Source organism: Podarcis muralis, chromosome 12 (assembly GCF_964188315.1).
Source record: "Podarcis muralis chromosome 12, rPodMur119.hap1.1, whole genome shotgun sequence".
Lineage (NCBI taxonomy): Eukaryota > Metazoa > Chordata > Lepidosauria > Squamata > Lacertidae > Podarcis > Podarcis muralis.
The window spans coordinates 27,806,786-27,830,398 of record NC_135666.1 but is presented as its reverse complement, the minus strand read 5'-3'; the positions used below and the strand labels follow the sequence as shown (position 1 = coordinate 27,830,398).

Sequence of the window (23,613 nt, the reverse complement as noted above, 5' to 3'; positions counted from 1 at the left end):
ACTTCCAGAAGGGTTCCATAAAATTTTAATGCCTGCCAGACATCCTATCTATGCCATCTTTGCTCAGAAGAATGAGAGGAATTAGAGCAGGACATTTTTAGCACACATTACACTAAGACCAAATGTTTTGTTGTTCATTGGTACACAGTCTTACGACTTCTAAAATGGAAAACAACAATATGACACTCTAAAGGCACTTTTAAGGATCCTTGATTTCCATGGGAGAATTAATAGTACAACTATACATACCCACTCAAAAGGAAACCCAAGTAAGTTCAATAAAACTTACTCCCAGGTAAGTATGCATAGTATTTCACCCTAACACTTCTTCATTGAAGCCAATAGGATACGGTACATATCTGCTTAATCTTTTGAGTTGTGCTCTTAAGAATGCAAATCTAGAGGAAGTTACTGAGAAGCAAGTAAGAATTACTAGAAAATATCAATTCAATATATACTAGTCAGCTGTAAAAAATTAATCACAGAAGCCACTAACACAAGGGCCTCCTTTACCTGCATAAGTTCGAATATTTCTTTTTTTGTGCTTTTTGGCTCTAGAAAGAATCCATATGGGTAAGAACACTTCAGGATGCGACGAGTTTTGAGGAGTTCTTGTACTGCATCTTCAATGAATGTGGTATCTGGACAACCTCCTTCAGCTGCAAGAGAAATCCAGGCATTGCAAAGAGTATTTTGTTTCCCATTTGCTGATGTGATGACTATTTCAGCAACAGCAGAACTTATTCTAAACAGAGTATAATGTTTTGTGCAAAATCAAAATTGTTTTTCAAATCCTAATCTAGCTTTCAACAGAAAAAGCTCTATGTCCATTGTTTGACTGCATTCAGATTTCTGCATTCACAAGACGGCATAGTCACATTAAAGGTAAAGGTAAAGGTACCCCTGCCGGTACGGGCCAGTCTTGCCAGACTCTAGGGTTGTGCGCTCATCTCACTCTATAGGCCGGGAGCCAGCGCTGTCCGCAGACACTTCTGGGTCACGTGGCCAGCGTGACAAGCTGCATCTGGCGAGCCAGTGCAGCACACGGAACGCCGTTTACCTTCCCACTGGTAAGCGGTCCCTATTTATCTACTTGCACCCGGGGGTGCTTTCGAACTGCTAGGTTGGCAGGCGCTGGGACCGAACGACGGGAGCGCATCCCGCCGTGGGGATTCGAACCGCCGACCATGTGATCGGCAAGTCCTAGGCACTGAGGTTTTACCCACAGCGCCACCCGCGTCCCCTATAGTCACATTAGTCCAAATTAAAAGAAATTCACATTGAAGTCCCACTGAAATTACAAAATACAAGCATGAGCACACAGAGAAGATGGACAGTGCACTCTAAAGACCACTTCAAGCAAATGCAGGAAGGAACTTAGGGCTTCAGATCAAGTAAGATCAGGGGTAGGCAACCTAAGGCCTGGGGGCCGGATGCGGCCCAATCGCCTTCTCAAGCTGGCTCAAGGACGGTCCAGGAAGCAGCGTGTTTTTACATGAGTAGAATGTGTCCTTTTACTTAAAATGCATCTCTGGGTTATTTGTGGGGCATAGGAATTCGTCCACCCACCCACCCCCCCAAAATATAGTCTGGCCCACCACATGGTCTGAGGGACGGTGGAGCGGCCCACAGCTGAAAAAGGTTGCTGATCCCTGGGTAAGATGCAGAAGCGTCTCGTGTTCCTGCTTTCAGTTGCTAGGGGCAGTTGCAGTCCCATGTGAGGACATCTTATACTCACAGGAGAAAAACCATGTCATATAGAACACCATCTACTAAAATCAGAACATGTGCAAGAGAAGAGACAGATCTGAATAGCCAAGGATGGAAAAGCTGGGTAGGAACTAACTCCCCCAAGAGAAGAGATCCTACATGAAACTAAAGTTTCTTGTTGCTTTTCAGCATCAGCACAGATAAATGAAGAAAAGGAAGCAACAGATTGGTATCAGAGAGGAACAGCATGACAAGTAGATTGGGGAAGATACTAGCTGGTATTGCAGAAAATATATCTTTATTTAGATTAGAAGACATAAAGCACATGTCATATACTGCAATATATTGTTCGTTCACCCATTAATCAAAGTAAATCAAGCCACACAAATGCTCAGTTTGATAAGGACAAAAGCAGTGGCCAGAAATAAATTGGATTTTGAAAGGCTTTGGTGTACACACATTATTCTGAGCACCCGAATGTATCACATAAACTCAGCACACTTACGTCCACTAAGAGCTCTACTCAGTTGTTCCATCTTTTCTTTGGCTGTTTTTAGAAGGCGCTGTTCTAACTAAAAGTAAGATAAAATTTTAAAAAGTGAAAAACACTGTTTTGAACTAATAAAGCTGGAAAATAATTTTATAGAACTATTTCCAACCGTACTTGGTAACTGAGCTCATGGTTCTTAAACCTTGTGTAATAGTGCATAAATCTATCAAGTTCTTGAAATCGTTTGTGTTTCTTTTCAGCCTAGAAAATAATTACGGGAAAGAAAGATAAAAAAAATTAACGACTTGCTAGTTTTATCTTAATGTAACATTTATGAGCAAAGGGAAATGGGCAATCAACCATTTAAAATGTGAATAATAGAGCTTTATTCACAAGCAGCATAGTGATGCATACTGTATGAACAAATCAGCCAGCTGGAAATATACCTTAACACATCTCACAAGTCAAACTGCACTTTGGCGTTATTAAGTCAAACTCCTAAGCCAGTTTTTTCCTGCCTTACGTTGTATCCTTTGGTGGGTAACATTCCACCCAGCCAATTTCCGCTGCTTTCCCTTGTGCACCCCTCCTTCTGCCATTCTGAGGCAGCCCTCAGAAGTTTCACAGCAGGGGCATGCAAGGTATTGGTGAGGTGAAGATGCTGCTTTCTTGAAGTACATCAAGCTCTTGGGAGCCTGTTGAGCTACCAGCAGCCTTGCAGCTAGGTCACACCTGTACAGGGGCATCAAGTACATACACTGGTGGCTCCACGTGGGAGTTGTATAAAGGACCACTGCCATATGCATCACAGTGGCTCTAAAAGATGGTTCCCTAACCAGGGAAATTGCAGTGGCCATGTACGCAGCTCTGTAGCAAGGCAATGGTAGATATATTTGCTGGCTTTGCATGTTGAACTACAAATCCTTATGCTACCAAGGCCATAATGGGATGGGAGCCAGAAAGTGTGAAGCAGACCTAAACATTTAAAAAACAAACCCCAAAGGGTTCCAAACTTTAGGAAGTTTCTTAGGCATTTCCTGTACAGTGGTACCTTGGTTCTCAAACTTAACCCATTCCGGAAGTCCATTCCAAAACCAAAGCGTTCCAAAACCAAAGTGTGCTTTCCCATAGAAAGTAAAATGGTTTAATCCGTTCCAGACTTTTAAAAACAACCCCTAAAACAGCAATTTAACATGAATTTTACTATATAACGAAACCATTGATGGTTGATAGGACCTTGTGCTCTACTTTAGAAAACAGGTACCAATCCTATGTACAGTGGAACCTTGGTTCTCAAATACCTTGGTACTCAAACAACTTGGAACCCAAAAACTACAAACCTGGAAGTAAGTGTTCTGGTTTGCGAACTTTTTTCAGAAGCTGAACGTGCTCCATTTTGAGTGTTATGCTTCCTTTTTGAGTGCCACACTTCCGTTTTGAGTGTTACGCCGAGGTCTGTCGTTTTTTGCTATTTATTTTGCATTTTTGTTTTTGCAGCTTTTTTGTTTTGCTTTTGTGACTGTGTGGAACCTAGTTCAGCTACTGATTGATTGATTGATTGTGTGACTGCAGTACATTGTTTATTGCTTTTATTTTATGGATCAATGGTCTCGTGTTAAATTGCAGTTTTAGGGGTTGTTTTTAAAAGTTTGGAACGGATTAATCCATTTTGCATTACTTTCTATGAAAAAGCGCACCTTAGTTTTGGAACAGACTTCCGGAATGGATTAAGTTTGAGAACGAAGGTACCACCTGTATATGTTTCTGGCAGCAAGCTCCAGTGAACACAATGCGATTTACCATTTTCTAAATAAGCATGCACAGGATTGCATTGTCTCCAAAGCACAGAGTAAATGACACCCTCTGCCTCTTGTGCAAATTTCAGGCTCAGGGGAGAAGTGGAGATTATGTCCAACTTTATGCTGTGCCTCCAAGTCTTTCTGAAGCACAGTGTGAAGTTGGAGATGAGAAATGAATGCTAGAAGAGGGAGGTGTGACGGCCAAGGTGAACATATTTTTGGACCCTACTCTGGTTAGCAGTGAAATACCTGAAGTTTAAAAATCAAATGAATTGCACAAATTAAAAAGCTTAAGAAGAAAGGCAAAGATAATCACCCTTCTGTACCTCCTCAGTATTTGTTAGCTTCTTACCTCTGCTGTCATTTCCTTAGACTGTTCCTCTACATGTTGAATGACTTCATAGCGAGTACATCTGTAATAACCTCCAGTGGAAGAACTATGCTTCTTCCATTCTTCAAGGCAAATCCAACAGAAGTCATATTTACACTTGAAAAGGAAAAAGAGAGCTAATTTCTTAAACCAATTCTGTTAAAAGATTTGAAAGGAGACCTAGAATGTTAAAAACAACAGCAATTTGTGTTTTCATCACAGTTATTCAAAGGGTCTATTGGAATTGGTTTCTCCATGTCTGCTATTTACATAACAAAAAATGTGTGTGTTAACTGCATTCACACAATTAAAACTCCATGTCTAGCTTGACCCTAAGTGGAACATGATTCAGAGGATTATCTCAATGCAACCCCCATAGTTCTATGGTTAAGTGGCCTGCATACAGTTCTGTTAGTGCAGACTGCTGTTGCCAAAATCTTGACCAGTGCCAAATATTGGGATTGTGCAACTACGTATGCAACAGTATCAGAGGCAGTGGATGCTTGTTGGTTTCCAAGTGCAATTTTAGGTGCTAATCATTACAGGAATACCTCGTTTTGTTTCATTTCACTTTACTATGCTTTGCAGATATTGTTCATTATGAGGATGCAGTGTAGCTGCAGGCAGCCTGTCTGCTTCAAAGGGCTGTAGGTGGATTTTTCCCCTACTGCCCCTGCAGCTAGTGGGCCTGGCTTAAAAGACTACAGTATAGTGTAAACATAACTTTTATGTGTACTGGGAAACCAAATAAATTATGTGACTTGCTTTATTGTGATATTCGAACCTGTGGTATCTCTGAGGTATGCCTGCACTTTTAAAGGCCTATATACCTGAGTCCAGTATACTTGAAGGACTACCTCCTCTCAAATGAATCAGCCAGTTCTTTAAGATGATGAGAATCTCTTGTGCCTTCCATTGCCTTCAACATCCGAAGACATATCTTTTTCAACAGGTTTTCTGAATTTACTGCTGATTAGACTGCAATGCATTTTTTTTTAAATTATGGCAGCTCTGGTTTATATGCTGTTTTAATGCTGTATGCTATTTTGTTATATTGCTGAATTTTAAATGATTATATAATTTTTAGATCTGTTTTTGTTAGCTGCTTGAAACATCTCTGTTTGGAGAGGAAAGTGCATGATAGGAATTTAATAATGAAGGTTCGTAGCCAACTAAGTTTTACTGAGAGTAAAGGTAAAGGGTAAAGGGACCCCTGACCATTAGGTCCAGTCGTGACCGACTCTGGGGTTGTGGCGCTCATCTCGCTTTATTGGCCGAGGAGCCGGCATATAGCTTCTGGGTCATGTGGCCAACATGACTAAGCCGCTTCTGGCGAACCAGAGCAGCACACGGAAACACCATTTACCTTCCCGCCGGAGCGGTACCTATTTATCTACTTGCACTTTGACGTGCTTTTGAACTGCTAGGTTGGCAGGAGCAGGGACTGAGCAACGGGAGCTCACCCCGTCGTGGGGATTTGAACCACCGACCTTCTGATTGGCAAGTCCTAGGCTCTGTGGTTTAACTGAGAGTAGACCTACTTAAATTAACTTGGGTACATGAATTTCAGTGGGTCTACTCTGAGTATGACTAACATGGGATACAACCCGAAATAGATAAATTAATACATCAGATAATGCTTCTTGTCAAAAAGAACTGAGGGTGCTATGGATGTTACCTGTTAAAAAAAGTGAAGACTGCAAGAAAAACTACTTTCTCACACCATCAAGCAATCAACACAAAGGCAGTTCTTTTGATAAAGCAAAATACCGATCAGCAGGGAGGCTGGGAGAAGAAAGGGAAGCTCCCAAGGTGAGAGCTGGAAGGTCCACCCCTTTCTGTGTGAGACAAGGTTTAAGATTTACCTTTGAGAGAAGACTTTGCATTTTCTTTTTCTCTTTATCAGATTAGTTTGTTTTTATTGTGTTGTTTTATGAAAAAGCTTCAATAAAATTTCATGAGAAAAACAAACAAAATACTGATCACCAGAGTGGATATTGTGGACTTTTTAAGACATTGCATGAAGTAAACATTTCTACTTATATTTATATAAACTGTAGCATTATTTTGACTCTTTGCTTACTTTTGCACACTGCATATGATTGCAGCCTTCGTTCTTCTGAATTGGGGATTTGCAATTGGCACATGGTTTAGAATTTGTGAGTAACCATAAGCAGTTGGCAGCATCTTCATAAGCCTCACTAACGCCCACAACTGTGAAAAAGAAAAAATAACGTTAAGGTTTTGTACATGTAATAGTGTGTTAATAGCAAGTTCATCATTGCATTTTCTAAATTTTCCAAGTATGTAATTAGGCTATTTTTAAATACACTGTAACTCATCCTGAGCACTTATTATAGGGTGAAAAAGATTTTCAAATTTCTTCATAAACCAGTGTTATGGGACTGGTACTACAAATATCCACAACAAATGCTAAAAATAATGCACAGTCCAAAGGTTAGATGCACACACATTTTCACTGCAAGCTTTTGCAATATCTCTTTATAAGTTTGCCCACTAATTATAAACAAGCTGTTATTTCCATAAAACATCCCACAAAATTAAAGCGTACTAAACACTGCAACTCCCAGCAAGGAACAGTATATTTTGCAGATTAATAAGGAGTAATTGAAATGTTGCATTCCCCTTACATTTTATTTTTAAATTCCCTCAATTTCTTAGAAATTACTTGTACCCTAATCAACAAAGTCTACATCATGTTTATTTCATCATTATTATTAAACACCTGCCCTTTACCCTAAGGTCCCAGGGCAGATCACAACAATTTAAAATACAACATTAGAAACAGTTTATAATAAATTACAATCACAGGAATACGTCAAGTGTCAGAGGTCAGAGTAAAGAATGTTGTTTCGTGTGACTATGGATTTTAAGTCTACATTCTCAAAAACTTAAACTCAATGCTCTCAGTTTTGAAGCTCAGCTTCCCCAAAGATGGAAATGTACAATTATACACAACAGGGAACTCTGTCCAACCTGTCATAATTCAGTTCAAATTATTTGCTGTTTACCTGTGCATTATTAATGCCATTTCATTTTAAGGCAGGTTTGAGATACTAGTTTCTCTGCATCACTTACATCATCTGACTTAGGAGACGTCTATCTAGCTCACCATTTCCCATGCAAACGAGCAATGGCTCTCCAGAGATACAGGCTGGGTTTTCCCCCAGTCCTACCTGGGGATAACAGGGATTGAACCTCAGACCTTCTGCACACAAAGCAGCTGTGCTACCACTAAGCTATAACCCTTACTCTTGCCCACACTCCCCTTAGGAGGCCAAGCTGCCCATTGTGCAAATCATAATTTAATATACTGTAATAAATAATAACACAGAATTTCTACAAATTAACAAAAATACCATAATGGCCATTCTTACGCTCTTCCGGTTTCATTTCTGTTATCTTCTGCAGCCAGTTCTTCCATGTTTCACAGTCACAGGGTTCATGGGCTTCACCTAAACACTCCCTGAAAAATTGATCCAAGGCTTTAATAAGCTGAAGATTAAACTCACTCTTTATTATTATTATTATTATTGTTATTAATTATTATTTACTGTGGATTCAAGAATACTAGTTCTTAATTTGGGAAGAAAAAAAATCAGATAATATGTTTTGCTAACATGACTAGATATTCCAAAGCTGATAGCAATACAGAAGAACAAATCATAAACAATACCCCAAGGCATAAATGACATAAAATATATAAACCTCAATAACTTGCAGCGGAATTTAGGTGCATAATTGCAAAGTGCACTTTGAAGTCTCCCTTATGTAATTTAAACTGTTGATTGGAGTTATGATTCGATTTAGCAATCCACTAAGTCTTGAGTTGAGTATTGATTTATATTAACAGTACTCTCTTCTGTCTCTTTCTCTCTCACACAGAATTGCATTCTTTTATGAATACAGACCAAACCACTATGAATCAAGATTCTCAAATCCTGCTCAAGGCTTTCTGAGTCATGTGTATGTGTAGAACAACATTACTATGTATGTTTATCTTTTCCTCAAACACTTCATAGTGGCAGAATGTGAGGATCTCTCATGCAGCATTTTGTCATTTTTAATTTCTTAGACGCTTTAGAGATCCATGCAGAGCTGAAGGAAGACAGCAGTCAGTCTCCTTCCAGACTCCAGCTGGCACAGGAAGATGTACTTATAAAAGTAGGCTAGTGACTCAGACATTTTAGGGCTGCAAGTGCTGGGAGGAGAGGCATTGCAATGGTCAGAAATAGGCATTTTGACTCAATCTCGCTTTGACACTAGGCCACACTATATCAGATGGGAGGCTGTCACCATGTGTACTGCCTAACAGCAAATTTCAAGCTGGACAAGAGATGGAGGGTTTTTGAAAGGGCTCTGGCATTAATATTGCAATAACGTTATAAATTGTTGAAGTGCTTTATAAAGATAACAGAATATCTGTCACAACCTTTAACAGCTTAAAAAGGAAGTGTCTTCTGTAACTAGGGTAAATGTCACTTAATTAAGCACTATTTTCTGACTGAGAACATGCATTTGTCAAAAATAGGGACAGTCACTGAATATATCATCTCTACTCCACCTGTCCTTTAATTGAATAGGGACTAAAATCAGGAACTGAGATTTCTACAGAGGACAACCCCATGAGCTTATTTCATTATTGTTTCTAGTTTTCAAAGAAGCAATCAAATTTCTGGAGCAGAAGATGCATCGTTTCCAGATGGTGCCTGGGTGTAGATGTGTCAATATGATTTCCAGATTGGTCACGACTCGCTCTTTTTTTACGGGAAATACAACAAAATAGCTTCAGACATCTGCCACACATCCAACATACAAAAAACAGAACAACTAAAAATAGCATCATTTCAGAATTATAGGTTTATGGAGGAGCCTGATATAGTACAGGATGCAAGGAATTTTCTCTAGATCTAATGATGAAGAATCTTCTAAAATGCTTTTTGTTAAGTGAAACGCCACAAACGCCAGAGCGAAAAGAAAAAAAAATGTAGAAAGGAAAATATAACATTCTGTCACATTAGAAATAAAAAAAGCAGCTTTGGGTGCTCCTTCACCTCTGAATTTATGTTAGAATAGAAGTCTATATATAAATATATATCTCATATACGCAGAGAAAAAAATTATCCACACCCCGCCCCGAAAAAGCAGGACTATGTATACTTAGCTCACCCTGAGAGGATCAATTTGCTTATATTCCATTATTATTTAACTGAACTATACTCTTTTTGCAAAAGATTTATACCCCCAATCAATGTAATCTTGAATTTTAAAAGACCAAAAAGTGCTTTTGAGCAGATAAAATGCTTATCGGTTTAAGAGTCTGAATATGAAGAGAGAAATGAAAAATTCAGAATAGGATTTCACAATGTGAGCACAAAGATCTATATGAAACCAAAGATGAATTTCCCACAAACGGTAATTATTTTAATGCTCGTACATGGACTGTACGGCACTGTTTCAATTTTTTTAAAAGATCAGCAATCATGTTTAAATCATGTACAAGAAAGCATTACTAACCAGCAGAAGAGATGCCCTTTCCCACAGTCCACAGCGGGAGCTCTTAGCAGTGGGAAACTAAGTGCTTCTGAACCTGTTGTATTTGACCCTTGCCTTGTTAGCCTGACCGCTCTCTCACAAGCTGGTGTAGGACACCATTTAATAGAAGGATTATTTTCAACAAAGGCCTGAAAACAAAAGGAAATAGAAATTAGTTGCCATTTTCGATCAGGACCTTCTAACTGATACAAAGCTCAATTTGATGGTGCAAAACTCTGCAGTTTAGAACAGGTGTAGGCCTTAAAATAGCTATAAAAGATAATAATTTTATCCATTATACAATTTTAGTTATTTGCTATAGCAACATGTAAAGCTCAGCCAAAGAACTCTATTTGGAACATTCATGTATTTTTTTATGCAAAAGCTTACAAAGCTCGATCTGGCACAATCTACAAATTAATAAGGAATGTCTGAAAGGCGGAGAGCGAGGTCTTGGGGCGGGGGGGGGGAGGAAAAGATTCCTGTTCCCACCTACTTTTCTCTCCACCCCCCACCTCCAAATAGGAAATTAGTGGAGCATTAAGTTACAGGCACTGGTGCACTGTGAGGGCCTAACTCTTCCTAGTAAGATTGTAACATGTAGAATTGGGGAATAAATTTAGCTACGGAGAGCAATATTACTATATCTCAATTGGGGCTGAATACTAATGGGAAAACTACTTGTAGTACTTAGATGCAATGTGACTGAAGTGTCAGATGTGGTGGGTTGAAAAAATTACAAACTGTTTAATCATTTGAGGAGCAACAACTGGTACATTTAAGAGGTATGTTGACTCACGAAAAAGGTTTGCAATAGTTCATACTTTTTTCTTTCTTTCTTTTTACTGGGTCAGGATCTTTTTGGCTTGAATAAAGATAGCGGCTAAGTGAAAGTGTGACCTTTCTCCCATTAAGCTACCATCACTTTGGGCAACAGCTATCAGGAAAACATTTGTTATAATTTGTATTTAGCAAAACAAAAAACAAATCATAATATTTCTTGAAATAGTTGTCTATAATACTAGATGCATTTCTTTCTAAGAGTATTTTTAATGACGTCAGAATAATCATCTCAGATGGATACTTTAGACACATGCCGCTGGCAGTTTACCTTAATGTCAAATTGTAGGTAGCGTTTATCCATCTCCTTGGAAACCACACTTTCGATGATCTCCACTGGAACAAGCTGGAAGCAATCATACGCTGGGCAAAAAATATTGTGGGCTTCACCCTCTTGAATCTTCATATTCAAAAATCTGTTAAAATGTTCATCAGGTTTGAGCAGGAAATATTAACTCCACCAAAATTAGGGAGCAAAAATCAATCTATTAATGCCTAAACCTCGCAGGTAAGTAAAGAGAGATTATGACTACCTTACAAGCTCTGCAAGGTATTCGGGAAGGCTCTGAGTCAGCAACTCACAGAGCATTCTACAATACTGAACATAACAGGGAAGCCTCTGAGCATGTGGGCACACAGTGGAGTATCAAAAGGAATGATCTAAAATATATTGAAACAGTTTACTTTTAGCAGCCCTTTACTGATTTGTGTGGGGTGCATAGCATGAATCAAAAAGTACCATATCACATTAAGAAGTGGAATATTTTGGTCACGGAAAGCTGACAGAATGAACTGTGTGTCTGCAATTTTTGTCTCAAGGAAAAACTAGAATAGAAACTGACTTAGTAGCTGTGACTTAGATACTCTCCCCATGCTAAGGTGGATAGGGTTTCTGTCCAAAGAAACTCTCCCCACATGCATGATGGAACTGCATTATGTTTAACTTTAATAATACAAGATAACAGCATCTCATGGCCAGATCACTTTATGTCCAGATTTTCTCCTTAGGCTTCTTTTCTCAGCTAAGTCAGACTTTATAAGGGACAGTCAACTCCTTAGGATCCTTTGGATTACAGAAACAGAACTGGTCCTGCAAGGGCTGCAAAATGTCCCAGAAAGTGGTTCTGAGGCACATCGCAAAATCATAGAATTGTTGGGTTGGAACAGACATCATCATAGTAAATACTGTGACTTCCACATTCCCCGCTTTGTGCCCAGTAGCTTTAATATTTCATAAGCTTCAAATCCACTTCAGGCTCATACTAGAGCAAAGACAGAAGACACACAATCTTTGCTTAATTTTTTTAAATGTTTCCATTCTAGGGCAACTCTAATTTTTAACGACAGCCAGCATCTAAAATGGAAATTAAATTGTCTTTGGAATAGAATCCTAGGGACATGAACAAACCAACATTAAAAATAAATAAAGACATATTACTACTAGTTTACTAAGTAGGATAATCCCCCCCCCAGTAGAGACAATTTTTATATAAAAATGCCTAAATATATACTTACGCTTCCCAGCATGCTCTACAGAACTCATGTCCACAAGGCATATCTACTGGGTCTTCAAATACAGAAATGTTACACATGCAAATTTCACACTGTAGATAAAAGAATAAAATTATTTTAAAAAAATATTTCAAATACTATATAATAGGGATGATTAACCTGTAGCCTGTACAGCCTTTTTTTAAAAAAAATAAATAAAACTTAAACAGTATGTTTTAGAAAAGTGTTTTGTGTTTTTTTTAAGTTAATTGATCACTTGAGTGGGCCCGTTGTGATGCCAACATGCCAAGTTGGACAATTGTCAACGTAACAAAAATATCCATTGGTTAGTCACTTACACCTCATATTTGTTCAGAAATAAAGCACTACTTGGAAATAATGTAATTAAGGCATATTAATCCAAACCTAGATGTCTGGGAGTAAAATTACACCTGCAGTGCACAGAAAGTGCCTGGAATGAAAAAAGAATCTCAGGGCTACCAACTGAATTTTACATCTGGAGTTTTTTTGGTTTTTTTTTTTGTCTTCAGAGCCCATGTAATAAAGAGGGACAAACAAAATTTGATCCTGTGATATAAGTGTTGTCCCTGCCCCCCAGATTTGAGAAAGGAGTGTAGGGGGCAATATCACAAAATTGCTTTTGTTACTATAAGCAATAGAAGTATTCCATACTGCAAAAAAGTCACCCGACACCTTGTTTTCTTATACTGTTCAGCTAGTGGCTGGGTTTCTCTGCTATGGCAATATCACAATCTACTGCACCACAGAGCAGGAATGGAGAACCTCATGCCCAGGGGCCCAACACAGTCCTCCAGGACTCTCTATTGGCTCTCAAGTTTCTCACCAAGTCACACACTCTCCCAATAGATAACTCTTCTCCACATGCCACATCTCCTACAAACATTGTTTCCCACCCTCATAGTGCGTTATTGCCTTGCTAGAATGTAAATTAACATTTCCTGCTCCACCCACTTCTGCTTTTGGCCCTGCCACCACTAGCATGTTGGTCTCGGTCCTTGCCACAGAATGGTCCCATCATTTTCTCAATCAAACTGATTCATTTTCTCAAACAAACTGATTCAGAGAAGCAAACTTATTTGCCATTCTTCTGAAACAACCCAAATGGATTTTATTACCCCCAAATACACTAGAATTTAGCATGTGGAAGGGGAATGTTCCCCAAACAATTTGTGTTATGTTACTGCTAATTTACCCCCAGCTGATGAGATACACATACAGTGGCATGAAAGGACAGCATATAAACGTTTCTATTAATAAAATAAATGCAAAGATGTGTTTAGCATTGCTCTCGTGAGCTGATTCATATATAGAGTTGCTATTTTTCACCTCCACAAATCAGACACCATCTGTGTCACCACCATCGTGTTAAGTGGGGAGCACCTCTAAATGCCCCTTTTTCCTGTTCTCCAGCTCTCTTTCTTCAACTAGAGTTGAAGCTCTGGGGCTGGCTGGAAGCTGGAGGATGCTGGCATCAGCTGCTGGGAAGGGAGGCTGAGCAGCCTAAACAAAGTTCCACTGTGCCTCTGGTTTCTTTGGAGCTTCCTCCACCCTCACTGAAGTCATTTTTGGGCTCTGTGGAGGGTCTCCTCTTGAGCCACAAGGGCTCTCCAGCTCTTTCCCACCATTTCTTGGTTTAATCTATTTATTTCCTGGCGCCACACATATAAGCAGCCGCACACGAGTCAATCACAGGTTGGGGGGCGGGAATCTCTATTAAATATGCAGATAATGATGTCTGATTTGTGAAGGTGAGAAATAGCAACTCTATATGATTCTTTTACAAGTCAGCTCACGCGAGCAATATTAAACACATCTTTTATTTATAGGAACGTTTATAGGCTGCCCTTTTGTGCCCCTGTAAAAATGTATATAAATAGCATCAGCTGGAGAAGCTGATAATTACTGGAAACATAGTAGGTGTGGAGCAATAATTTAAGCCTTTCCTGCTGTACTGAGGAAAATCCCTATTGGGCGGGAATGTCAGTTCCTTCATTGACATCAATGGGTAATTTCCTCCAAAGCCTACACCAGTTTCAGAGGAATTTCCCCCCCTCAGGTCCACATCAGGGGAGAAAGGGTTAAATTATCCCTGCATGCCTGCTTTGTTCCCAGGAATTATCACCTCTCACCAGCTGCTGCTATTTGCATTTTTAAAAACCTGTACATAAAATACAAGGACAAATATAACATCGCATTTAATTTGGTCCTCAGTTCAACACAAAGGATAACATTTGCCAACAACTTCTCCTAACTTTTCCTCCCATTTCAGTAGGGGTGGTACAAAACCTTCACTGTACATTAATAATAGTGATACACAACATATATGCTATAACACACACACGTACAATAAAATCCTTGTGGTGCCTCATTTAAATAATTAGGATAAAATCAGATAAATGACAATCTAACTATGACAACAAAGTAAATATTGAAACAACCTAGTCTACTCTTTTCTTTTTTTAAAAAAAGAAGTATCTTGATCATTGCGCACAAATCTGTTCCCGCTGCAGTTACTGCTGTAGAATCTTTAAAAAAGAGAGACTGTTTTTCAAAAGAGCTTTTCCAATAATTATAAAAGACCTTTCGTATATTAAAGCTGTGTTGATCTTATAGACTGGTGCAAACAAACCTACATAGTGAGGTTCCGTATAATCTATCTGGGTATTAGTGGGTTGACCTTTAAAATGCAGACAAAGAGAATGTTGTTTCCTAAGTTGGGGAAAATGACACGAAGCAGGGCAGAGAGAGTTTAAGTATGCTTAAGAAACAAAATATAACAGAAGTGAAAAATCTAGAAATTTCCACACAACACACTGCAGCAATTTCAATTTTCCAACATACACTTTATATAATTTCATGCAATCTGAGCTACAGAATGCACAACAACTTAACAACTTCAATTTCTTACACAAACTGTCATCTCTCAACCATCTTACAGTGGTTCCACCAGAGATGGAACAAAACCCTTTACACTGTCATTCACACAGATGTGGAGAGCACAAAGAGACAGTTAATCCAATGTCGTTTTAAAATTGCTAAATGAAGATTTCCTTTCTGGCACCTCTCTCTTTCCCTCTCTTCACAGTACAGGCTGGGATCCAAGGCACAACAATACTGTTTCTGCATGTCTAATAGAGGTTTGAGGAGCTTCTATTTCTCAAACAGCACCCGTCATGCAATGTTGCAAACCATATTTGAAACTAATGCATTTTTTTAAAGTTTCTGATATGGCAAGGAGATTGCAGTTGAAAGAAAATATGTTTAAGAAAGACATATGTAAGCTCTTAGGAGTGCTTAATAGCTCTTTGGATCATAGCCATACTCTTACTGATGGCAATAACTGAGTACATTTTAAAATTGTTTTAAACTGAGTATGTTGAGTGATACACTATACATAGCAAACATAGGCCTTCATAGGATACCTTTGTGCATATGTTTACTCAAGTATTGGTCAGTTGATTTGTTGCCCAGTATTATTATTGTTATCTAATGGAAGTCCACACTTATGGGAAGGAGAAGACTTTGCCTCTAGCATTAAGAAGAGAGGGCCATAAAATCACTTGAAAAGGGAATGACTCCTTGGCTTGCCAAGCTGCTGTAATGGTCATCAGGAAACTAATGCTGCCACCAAAGGAGAAGTTGGGACTTAATGCAAAAAAGGCAAACCGTTCGTGGAGAATGTTGATAGCAACCTAGTTCTGGACAAAGTGGAATGGAACCTTTTACCACCACTAAGGAGTCATCTTGCTTCACAGTGTGAGCACAATACCCTTCAAACTACCTGAAAACACAAATCAGTAGGAAAAACGTTTTTCTCTTGTAGACAAGAGTGGCAAAATACCAAATTTAACAAAACATATTAAGGCAAATCAACATCTGATTCTTTTATATGCTGGAAAAATCATATAGCTGAAAAATCAGTAATAGATTTTTTGCAGTCCAGAAATGTTGCAGGAGTGCAACTTTTAAACTTCCAACCAATTCCTTTATAACAATTATTCACACAAAATATATTCTTGTTCCAGAAGCAGTAAGTTATCACAAGAATTAAACATTTTTGGGGATGCGCACACACACACACACACACACACACACTCCCACACCAGTATAGATCACTCTTCATACCATAGTTGTCTCAATGTCCCCTGGCGAGAGGCTGATTTCATCTGGGGAGGTGATAGAAGAGCGAGTTGTCCGAGGAGTTCTTGGTGAAGGAAGTGTGTCCCAGGCATTATACCCACTAGGAGGTGGAGTTGGCATCTGAACACCTGAACGTTGGCAGCAGTTCTCAGGATTAGACATCCAAGCTTCAAGTAACTTCTCCCTGTCCCAGTCTTAAAATAAAACCAGAAAGTGTTAAAAAGGAACATGGAAATGATTTGGTGATGATGTGTCTGCTTATGATTATATTTATGATTAAAATCACTGCAGGTAGCCAACCTGTGGCCATCCAGAGGCTGTTGATCCCATCATTCCTGGCCAAGGTTCCTGACAGTCTATCCGTTTTCATTTATAGTACACTATTCTTTTTATTATGAAAGCACATATTTACATATAGGAAATGTTAATACATTTGGTCAAGATTTGATATTAAAATTGTCTGAATGTTATATAGTTTCCTGATTACCATGGGCTCGCAGCAGAGCTTCTGCAGTAAACAATGGAGCCTGAAGCATGTCAGCAGATTCTACTATCAGCATATCTTTGAGCCTTCGCAGGTCCTGAGGTCTTAGTCCTTCATACGGCTGTGAAAGGAAACAGAAAAGCAAAGTAGCAGTAGAAATAAGTCTTTAATTTAGAAGTCTTTAATTTCCTATTGACAGTGGTGGGCCCCTGGTTGTTCTCGTAATATTCTAGAGTGTGTATTGGCTTCTCTCGGGGCAATCTGAAGTGCTTATTTTGACAAAACCCTAAATCACATCAGCCCATGTATATATTAAATAACACTTTCCTTACACATTGTCTCAACAGTCAACCAAGAATTGCTTCACAGGATGGGATCAGAATGGCGGAGGGAAGGTTCTGTCACATTAGCACATGCATAGACTACATTTAATGCTAAACAGGTTCCCACTTAACTGTTAGGATATTTCCGTTCCACCTTAAAAGGGAGCAGGCTTTGTGAGTCACAGAGTCTGCGTATTTCCTGCTCACAGGAAGTTTATGTTTTGTCCTTGCTTTCATTTCTCTCTCTGTGCCTGAACACTGAAGCAGGCAGTCATGTTTTTCTTTGTTCTGACCAACGCTGAATAAACTTGTAAATAATACTCTCCTGCGTGCATCTTTCGCTGTGCATTATCTGATGATAGAGCGTGCATCAGCTCTGGAATGTGGCAAGCTATTTCTGGAGCTCGTGTCGCTAATTGCTGATACTGCGTGTCTACGGGAGATCGATGGACGTCCGGAGACAACATGGAGTCATGATGGACTATGTCTCCCTGGCAGTATCCCAACAACAGGTTATGGGCCCAGATTCACGGCACTTACAGGAGAGTAAGACTGCGAAAGAGACTGTGAAGGTATGTGGGGGAAAAGTGAAAGTGAGGCTTTTCGTTGCCGCGGCGAAGTCTCTTTGAACTCCGGCCGGCTAATTGGCCTGGGAGTCGAGCCAAGCAGAACTCAAGATTTATGAGCTGCCAAGATAAGGAGTCTTTGAAGTGAATATGATTCACGGCTCAAGTAAAGAACTGGAATGGAGTTTTTCCAAGCTTCTGAAGCTGCTCAGTGCCCAAAGCTAAATGGGCACAATTATGAGACCTGGGCTGTGTGGTGTGAGAGTTTACTACGACAGTTTGGAGTGTGGCATACTGTGTGTGAAGCCCCTCCAGTTCCTCTGACAGATAGATGGAAGGCCCAAAATTTAAGGGCCATAGACGTAATAGTCTTGTCCGTCTCTCTGGAGGAAATTACTACGCTAGCTGGCAACACTACAGCACGTCAGATGTGGAATGCTTTGAAAGTAGCCCATCTGCCAATCATCCCAGCCCAGAGTTTGACTGCGTCGGAGGTCCTGGCTGTTTCCCAGAATGTGAGTGAATGCAGGGATGCTGAGGGCACCAGTTGCAAGCTGCAGGGGGAGCTGACTGTGATGTCATCCCAGGCAGCATTCCAGCCTCCAGGGGGAGCCAAGGAGTCGGCAGCTCAGAGCTCTGTTTCTCATGGGAGCCAAGGTCATCCTCACAGATACCGGAAGGCCAGAAGTAAACAGAGACAGATGCCTGCAGATGGCCCGAAGCAGAAGGGGGGTGAAGAGCCCACGCCAGTGGAAAACAAGGCTTTGTTTGCTGGCACAGCTTCACCAAAGGCTAAAGGCAAGTTTGATGGCCAGGAGCAGGGGGGCAAGCAGCAAAAGCCCACGCTAGTGGAAAACAAGGTTTTGCTTGCTGCAAAAGCTGCTCCAAAGGCCAAGGCCAGATTTATTGTAGATTCTGGATGCACCCGCCATCTGGCAAAAGATAAGCATCTTTTTATCTCCAAGCCTCAAGATGGTGAGATCCACCTGGCAGATGGAAAGACGTTGCGAATTGCAGGAGAAGGGACTGTGAAACTGGCAAGTCTGCACACTACCATCAAAGGTATACTTTATGTTCCAGGTGCTGCAGACAATTTGCTCAGTGACCCACAACTCACTGGGCGTGACTTTGAGATTTCCTTCAAGAGGTGCGTCTGTGTCATCAGGAAAGGCAAAGAGGACATTTTGCATGCAAAGTTTATAGATGGTTTGTTCTGTATAACTTATGATGACAATGGTGCTATTGCTGTGTCTAATGTTGATTCTTGTTGTGTTGCACAAACTAACAAAGTTCTTCATGCAGGATGCATTCATGAAGCACACAGAAGATTTTGTCACATGTCTTGGCAGGCACTGGCTAAGATGCCTGAGTTGGTTCAGGGTTTGAACATCAAACCCTGTAAGTTTCACATGAAATGTGTATCTTGTGCAGAGAACAAGGTGAAGGTTGCTCCAAAAGGCAAGGAGTCTAGCAGGCAGGCTTCCAAACCCTACCAGCTAGTCCACGCAGACCTGGTTGGTCCACATGCGCCCTCTTTGGGTGGAACAAGGTACTTCATGGTTCTAATTGATTCTTTTTCCAGGTACATTCATGTGTTTATGCTCGAGCAGAAATCGCAAGCGTTTCCTAGGTTCAAGGCATTCTGTGCTTGGTTGGAGAATGTTCACAGTAAACGTATCGGCTGTCTCTTTACTGATCGAGGCGGGGAATTCACTTCTCAGCAGTTTGAAGCTTTCCTGACTGAGAAGGGAATCCAGCATGACTTGTCAACGCCTAGATTGCCATGGATGAATGGGCTTGCGGAGCGAGTAAATCAGACTTTGCTGCATGATGCCAATCTCCCTGAGAAGTATTGGGGGCTCTGTCAACTTTTGTTTGCACTTATAATCGCAGATTGTCATCACCTATTGGTTGTACTCCCTATGAGAAGATGTTTGGTAAGAAACCTCACGTCAAGCACATGAGAATCTTTGGTTCTGATATGTGGGTACACACCCCACAGAGCAACAAGCTTGGGAAGTGTGGGGCACATGGTTTGTTCATGGGGTACGAAAAAGGTGCATACAGAGTATGGATGACTGATTCTAAGTCCATTAAGTTCACAAAGAGTGTTGAGTACAATCCTAAGTGGGGGGAAATGTGGGAATTTTCCAGAGTTACCTAGAGGAAGATGAAGGTGATGTGAAAAAAGCAGATGATGCTGAGGAAGCTGAGGATGATGATGATGATGATCAGAGTTTGGATTCCAGCTCAGTGGGCGGCGCTGCTGCTGATGTCAGCGACAGTGGTGACACAGCAGACTACAAGAGCGCAAAGGCGTCAGTCAGACCATCTGATGCGTCTGACAATGAACTGGAAGAACCACTGTTCACCATTGGTCATTTTTCTCCTAAGAAGGAGGAGATGAGTCAAGAAGACTTGCGTCTAGTACGCAGATCTGAAAGGGCGACCAAAGGCAGACCTCCAAAGAGATTTGCTGATGAGTTTGCTAAGACGGCAACTGCTGTTCTTAGTAGCTCAGAGAAGGTGTGGGAACCTTCAAGCTTCAAAGAGGTTTAGGAGTTAACCTCTAAAGATGCTGAGCCTTGGCTTAATGCCATGAAGGCTGAAGTTGATTCCTTGAATAGGAACCAAACTTGGGAACTGGTACCGGTAGTCCCAGGGATGAGACTGGTTGGCAGCAAATGGGTCTTCAAGGCCAAGACAGACCAGAATGGCAAGGTTGTCAGACACAAAGCCAGATTGGTTGCCAGAGGTTTTTCACAGGTACCAGGACAGGATTACCACGAGACCTACTCACCCACCGTCAAGTATGAGAGCATTCGACTGATGCTCAAGATTGCTGCAGAGGAGAAACTGCACGTTTCCCATCACGACATTAATACAGCTTTTTTGTACGGAATTTTGGGGGAGGAGCTGTATATGCTTCCACCTGATGGAATGCAGATACAGAAGGGAATGGTCTGTAAGCTGCGGAAATCCTTATATGGTCTCAAGCAGAGTGCCAGGTGTCGGAATACAAAACTCACTGAGACATTGCTTTCTCTAGGTTTTCACCAGGGCAAGGCTGATCCGTGTGTGTTTGTCAAGGAGGAGGGGCAAAACAAACTGTATTGTTTATGTTTTGTTGATGATCTTCTGATGTTTTGGAAGAATCAGGCTTTGTACCAAAGCACCCTAGCTCAGCTGAAGGAGCACTTTGACATGAAGGATCTTGGTGAGGTATCCAACTATCTTTCTCTGCAGGTGGAGAAGGACCAAGAAGGTAATTTTCTGGTACACCAAACACAGAAAATTGCTGATGTATTAACCAGGTTGAATTTGGTTGATGCAAACCCAGCACACACACCGATGGTGACAGGTTACCAGGTAGATAGTACTGCTGAAGCGTTTTCTGACACAACGCTGTATAGATGCATTCTAGGCAAGTTGAATTTCATTGCTAGATGCTCAAGACCTGACATAGCTGTAAGCACTAACCTGCTTAGCAGACATGCTAACAATCCTACTGTTCAGGATTGGAAAGCTCTGAAGCGCATAGCCCGCTATTTGAAAGGGACTTTGCACTACAGGCTGAGGTTCACCAGTCAGAAGACTGGAGGTCTTGAAATCTTTGCAGATGCAAGTTTTGGAAGTGACACCACGGATGGTATAAGCACTTCTGGAGTATGCTACATGTACAACCACTGTCTGTTTGACTGGTTGTGCAAAAAGCAGACAACAGTAAGCCTAAGTTCCTGTGAAGCAGAACTCAATGCTCTGTCATTTTCACTCATGGATTGTGAATGGTTGATGCAACTGTTTAAGGACATCAGAGTTTCTGTGAAATGTCCTATACAAGTGTATCAAGACAATATATCCTGTTTGGCTTTGCTGAACCCGGAGAGTGCAAGCAAAGAACCAAGTACTTGCAGATTAAGCTACATCGTGCAAGAGAGTGTATTCAGAAAGGACTCATTCAGGTGTCCTACATGGCAGGAAATGAAATTCCTGCTGATCTGTTGTCTAAGGTTGTTAACAGAGAACAACTTAAGGTTTACATACAAAGGTTGCAATTGAGTTGAACCACAGGTACTACAGGTTACACGGAAAGGGGGAGGATGTTAGGATATTTCCGTTCCACCTTAAAAGGGAGCAGGCTTTGTGAGTCACAGAGTCTGCGTATTTCCTGTTCACAGGAAGTTTATGTTTTGTCTTTGCTTTCGTTTCTCTCTCTGTGCCTGAACACTGAAGCAGGCAGTCATGTTTTTCTTTGTTCTGACCAACGCTGAATAAACTTGTAAATAATACTCTCCTGCGTGCATCTTTCGCTGTGCATTATCTGATGATAGAGCGTGCATCAGCTCTGGAATGTGGCAAGCTATTTCTGGAGCTCGTGTCGCTAATTGCTGATACTGCGTGTCTACGGGAGATCGATGGACGTCCGGAGACGACGTGGAGTCATGATGGACAATGTCTCCCTGGCAGTATTCCAACATTAACAAGGGTATGTATTAGTCTTTTATAAACTAAAAAAAAATTGCCCAAGTTAGCTATGCAATTTGAATGAGACACAGAGAGATGCATAACTTTGTTACTGAAATAAATAGGATTTTACAGTGCTTTTATTGGGTTTAGTTACATCTTAAATTTGATACTCGTATATAAAAAAGCATAGGGTCTGTTTTTAAAAGCTATCCTCCCTGGATTTTTTCTTGGGAAAGAATGGAACTGAGTTTTGGATTTCTGTGCTCTTTTCCAATCATTATGTGATAAGGTAAACAGCTGAACAGGAGATCGTGCAGTTATTTGGATGCAAGACCTCCTCCAACTGTGAAAAATCAAATAACCTTCAAACTTCGAATACTGCAGGATCTCATGTTCAGTCATTCCTTTTTGTCATGATGAAGGAAGCAGGATGGAGGAAAATATGATGTGCCAGGTGCTGTAAAAGAGCTCTGCTGTACAAATAAGCTATTGCTAATTAGAACAGACAATACTAGCCCAAATGGATGAATAAAAAAGGAGCTGGTAAAAAGTAACAACTCAAGAGCTTTAGATAGTCCTTTTCCCAAGTATGCACATCTCACGTCAGAGTAACCAATTACAAATTTTATTTTACCTCTCTTTTGTCCAAAGCAGCATATTCTGCTTCAATGCTTTCAGCTTCAGGATCTCGTGAGAACACCATCTGGGATTCTAGATTGAGTGCCAATTCTTTATGGTGCTGCTTCTCTGCACAGTCACATGGAGTATCTTTATTTTCATTTTCAGCAAACAAGTCTCCACCATGTTTTACCAGAAGCTGCAAGTTAATGCAAACCATTTTAAGAGCTAATTTTAATACAAATCCTTGGAAATTCTTTTTCACTCGAAATTTGTCGCCAACGATTTATGCAGAATGGAAGAATGCTGAACAAAGAGAACTAAACCAGACATGTGAACCCAGGGAAGATTATAGGTTACATCCAACAAAGTACAACTCAGAGTAGATCCACTGAAATAACTGAAACTAGGTTTGTTATGTCCATTAATTTCAATGGGTCTACTCAGAGTATAACTTTGGCTAAGTTCCTTTTCAGCAGAAATATAGACACCCCTCAGAATAAAGGAGGGTACATAGTGAGATTGTTATCCTTTAGCGAACACTTAAAGCTTAGAAATATTTGAAAAGATCAACAAGTAATACTAAAAATTCCACAATATAAATACTAGGTTAATGTTCCACCATACTCATTCACAAAAGACAAGCATATTGAAGCAACAACTGATTGCTGATAAAGGTAAAGGTACCCCTGCCTGTACGGGCCAGTCTTGCCAGAC

At 40.4% G+C, this 23,613-nt stretch overlaps 1 protein-coding gene across 6 annotated transcripts in view; it reads right to left on the bottom strand.

The window, feature by feature from the left end:
- Positions 1-23,613, bottom strand: part of ANKIB1 (ankyrin repeat and IBR domain containing 1) — a 55,141-nt gene that overhangs the window by 11,224 nt on the left and 20,304 nt on the right. For 4 of the 6 annotated variants that reach the window (XM_028750758.2, XM_028750757.2, XM_028750762.2 and 1 more), the window contains exons 4-15: positions 22,913-23,095; positions 16,926-17,043; positions 16,424-16,632; positions 12,281-12,369; positions 11,037-11,181; positions 9,908-10,074; positions 7,750-7,856; positions 6,453-6,583; positions 4,352-4,486; positions 2,375-2,461; positions 2,216-2,282; positions 514-659 (exon numbers count right to left, since the gene is read on the bottom strand). In XM_028750758.2, coding sequence (XP_028606591.2) covers positions 514-659; positions 2,216-2,282; positions 2,375-2,461; positions 4,352-4,486; positions 6,453-6,583; positions 7,750-7,856; positions 9,908-10,074; positions 11,037-11,181; positions 12,281-12,369; positions 16,424-16,632; positions 16,926-17,043; positions 22,913-23,095 — 1,584 coding nt within the window. The remainder of the gene's footprint in view (positions 1-513; positions 660-2,215; positions 2,283-2,374; positions 2,462-4,351; positions 4,487-6,452; positions 6,584-7,749; positions 7,857-9,907; positions 10,075-11,036; positions 11,182-12,280; positions 12,370-16,423; positions 16,633-16,925; positions 17,044-22,912; positions 23,096-23,613) is intronic. The other 2 variants (XM_028750759.2, XM_028750761.2) reach the window with 1 other exon arrangement.